The following is a 3,357-nucleotide window of genomic DNA, read 5'->3' as shown; positions in this document are numbered from 1 at the left end:
AGAGAGAGAGAGAGAGAGAGAGAGAGAGAGAGAGAGAGAGAGAGAGAGAGTGAGAAAGCACGCACGTCAAAGTAGCAGTGCGGTTCGCAAATGCGAACGCGGCCCACGCACACCAATGCAGGGAGATGCAGATACGTCGTCTCCTGGGGTTCTTGACCCGCGCAACACAGATAATACCATACGCATACGTCATACGGTACGCCGGGAAGATGTTACCAAGAAAATATCTCCGTGTTTCTGCGACAGCATGGGCCGCGGAGTTTCGATGAGAGAAAGAGAGAGAAAGGAGAGCGTGAGAATGCAAGAGAGCTAGAATGTAAGAGTATGAGAGAGAGAGAGAGAGAGAGAGAGAGAGAGAGAGAAATCACACATCGTATCTCTCGACAGATAGCGGAACTTTGAGATCGTGTTAGCAAGTCTATGAGCATCGGTGATTTGTAATTAGAGAAAGACTATAAATATCGTTCGTGAGAAGAACCGAGAGAACCGTAGCTATAGTCGCGATACAATATAATACTCGAAGACACTGCGAATAATATAGTAAGAATCACGTTTTGCATTAATGAGTAATATAATTATTGCGAATGCCGATATTAATTAACACGTGATCGGCCTCGATCGAACGATTCCACAACTACTTCCCTGCGTGTCCACACGAAATAGAAATACTCACTTCGTCACGCCATTCTCAGCTTGTCATTGCCACGGCAGAGCGCGCTAGTTTTTATATTCGAAGTAGCAGTCGCGGACTACCGTTCGACGAAAAGAAGCTTTGTAGTAGTGATGGTTAGTAGCGTTCAAAAGAACGACGAGGATCGGGGACTAACATGAGCTATCCTATCTTGCCTGATAGTCTCGTGCCTCTGCGGCGGGGCTTGGAGGTGCAGTAGGTGCCGGCGGTGGTGGAGGAATGGGCAACATCAGCGAACGCACCCTCGAGGAATGCTGGTCTACCCTGCAGCGAGTGAGTTGAACACTCAGCCCGTTCACAAAATCCTTTTTATTAACGCTCTCCCTGCCCATGCGCGCGTACCTTAAGTATTCCTTGCTTTCTCTCACCGACGGCCAAGGTTTTGTCGCAGCCGTTTTTTTTTTCTTTTACATTTCATTTAACTTGTCGTTGATCCTGCACGTCGCAGACGCGCTGCGTCTCGTCTCTCACTCATTGACATTATTTTTCTTTCATTAATCGACATTCAACACCATTCAGTTCACTATATTCTGCCCGATTATGATTTCGCTTCCGCGCGAACTTCTCTGGAACGTCTCGCGATTATTCTTGTTTCGTTTGCATCTCGATCGCTTTGCTCATTTATGCTGTTCATCATTTTGATCTTGATGTTATCTTATTTTTTTTTTTATCTCTTTATCCACTGGCATGTGTCTCGTATGTGTATCGCCATATTCGTTGTATTTTCGTCAGCTGAATGTATCGCCTTGTTCCTGTGCATTGTGAAATAGTCTTACTTACTCGTAACTGATCGCCAGCGGCGGTTCGAACGATCCTCGTTCTCGCTCACGCTCGTATACTAACGAGCGTGTCGTTACATCATAGAGATTTAACGGATGACGCGCGGTATGCGGCGAAATGTGCGTTCCGCATCATAACGTTTAGCGCTTGTGTCACGCACGCGACGAGAAAGTACATCGATAAAGCGGCAATTTTTCGACCGAGTGACTAATTGTCTAAACTAAACTCGTGCATCCGATCCCAACTTGTGTATCCGTACAATCGTCGACACAAAATACATGCGCGACTTTACTTTAACAGGACTTTACCGCAAGCACGAAAGTACAAGAAAAGAAAGCGGCACTAACGAGCCCCGAATTACGTTAAACTGTCGACTGATGAACGGAGCGTGAGGTCCCGGAAAAGAGAGAACAGCGCGGTAAAAAGGCAGGATACTTTCCCCTTCCTGCTGGAAACTTGAAAATTCTCAGCCCCAGGACGTAACAACAATTTGTTTCGTTAAGTAGCCGCAGAGCTCTTTTGTTTTTGCGGCTTCTTTTATTTTAGCGGCGATAGCGCCGGCGGTTGGAGTGACGATGGAAAAGGTAACAGGGAGAGGTGGAAGGAGGCGATAGGGATGCGAGAGGGGGTTGCTCGAGCACCTCGTCCTCCCGCCGTGTTCCACCTCGTCCTTCCTTTTCTTCCATCGCCACCTTAAAAGCCGTCCCGCACTGCGCGCGCGAAGCGAAACTTTCGGAAAATCGCAAAAACGCCGAGCGATGGCGAAGTTTCCACGTTTCCCCGAGATTTAATTAAAACATTCGCCTCCTTTGTGCCGTCCCCACGCACCGTTCGTGGACCGAACCGTCGAAGCGAGCCATCGTCCTTTCATTCTGTCCAAGCAACGAGGGGACTGATATGAGTCCTCGATAGACCGGACTTGATTCTTAATACTTAAATTTTCAGGTATATTTTACGGATTTTGTTCAATCGCTTCATCTTGCTGAATTCAATGTTATAAAATATAAAATAACATAAAATATAAAAAGTAGAAAAAGTAGAAAAGTATAAAAATATAAAGATATAAAAATGTAAAAATGTAAAATATAAAAAATATAAAAGTATAAAATAGAAAAAAATAGAAAAAAATATAAAAAGTATAGAATAAAAAAAATCGTTGCACATAATTATGTTATATCGATTCGAAGCTCTAATAACAGAATAATCTCAAGAAGCTACGTGTGTTTCAATTAAAATCTATAATTTTACAATCTTTTTAATCAAATTTAATTAAATTGAATTGTTTAATTAAGGATTGACTTAAGAATAACACGTGAATGCGTTCAGCCGTTGTCTCCAACAATGATGCCACTCTGATAAATAAAAAATTTCGAGACACTTGAGGATTCATTGTGAACTCGTGGGAAAGATGAAGGGTTCCGCGGACGTAGAGAGAGGACGAGACGAGTGCGTCGCGATATTACATAAACATTCGCGGAGAACCGTTCTCAGGGCCGGGGGTGCACCCGCGTTTTTTTGTTCTACCTCGCGCTACCTCGAAAATTAAAATCCAATTATTTCGACGCCTCTGCTCGACCCGGGTCGGCCGATTCAAATGAATTTTTTGTCCATGCTTCTCCCCAATTCGCTCTTTCAATGCGCGTTAAACCGGTTCGTTCGACGCAACAACCATTGCTAAGTTGCATCCAGTTCACGATTCACCCTTGATCGATACGGGACTACGATTTCGGATCGAGCTGACAGCTGCTAGGAGAAACGAGAATCGTAAGAAAGGAAGGAGAGGATGGGAAAGTGGGAAGAGAGAAAAGAAAAATCCGAAAATCGAGTTGCTTTCCAACAAATGTAAATTATTATCATTATCTCAATGTATATGAAAACCTGTCGAT

General features: G+C 44.1%; 1 protein-coding gene across 4 annotated transcripts in view; it reads left to right on the top strand.

The window, feature by feature from the left end:
* LOC108753491 (Krueppel homolog 1) overlaps window positions 1–3,357 on the top strand; it is a 78,809-nt gene that overhangs the window by 2,153 nt on the left and 73,299 nt on the right. For all 4 annotated transcript variants that reach the window (XM_018495082.1, XM_018495083.1, XM_018495084.1 and 1 more), the window contains exon 2: window positions 854–964. In XM_018495082.1, the coding sequence (XP_018350584.1) occupies window positions 854–964 (111 nt within the window). The remainder of the gene's footprint in view (window positions 1–853; window positions 965–3,357) is intronic.

This window comes from Trachymyrmex septentrionalis, unplaced genomic scaffold, assembly GCF_001594115.1.
Source record: "Trachymyrmex septentrionalis isolate Tsep2-gDNA-1 unplaced genomic scaffold, Tsep1.0 scaffold7, whole genome shotgun sequence".
Taxonomy (NCBI): domain Eukaryota; kingdom Metazoa; phylum Arthropoda; class Insecta; order Hymenoptera; family Formicidae; genus Trachymyrmex; species Trachymyrmex septentrionalis.
Note: the sequence above shows the minus strand (reverse complement) of the source record. Positions and strands in the feature narration are given on the sequence as shown.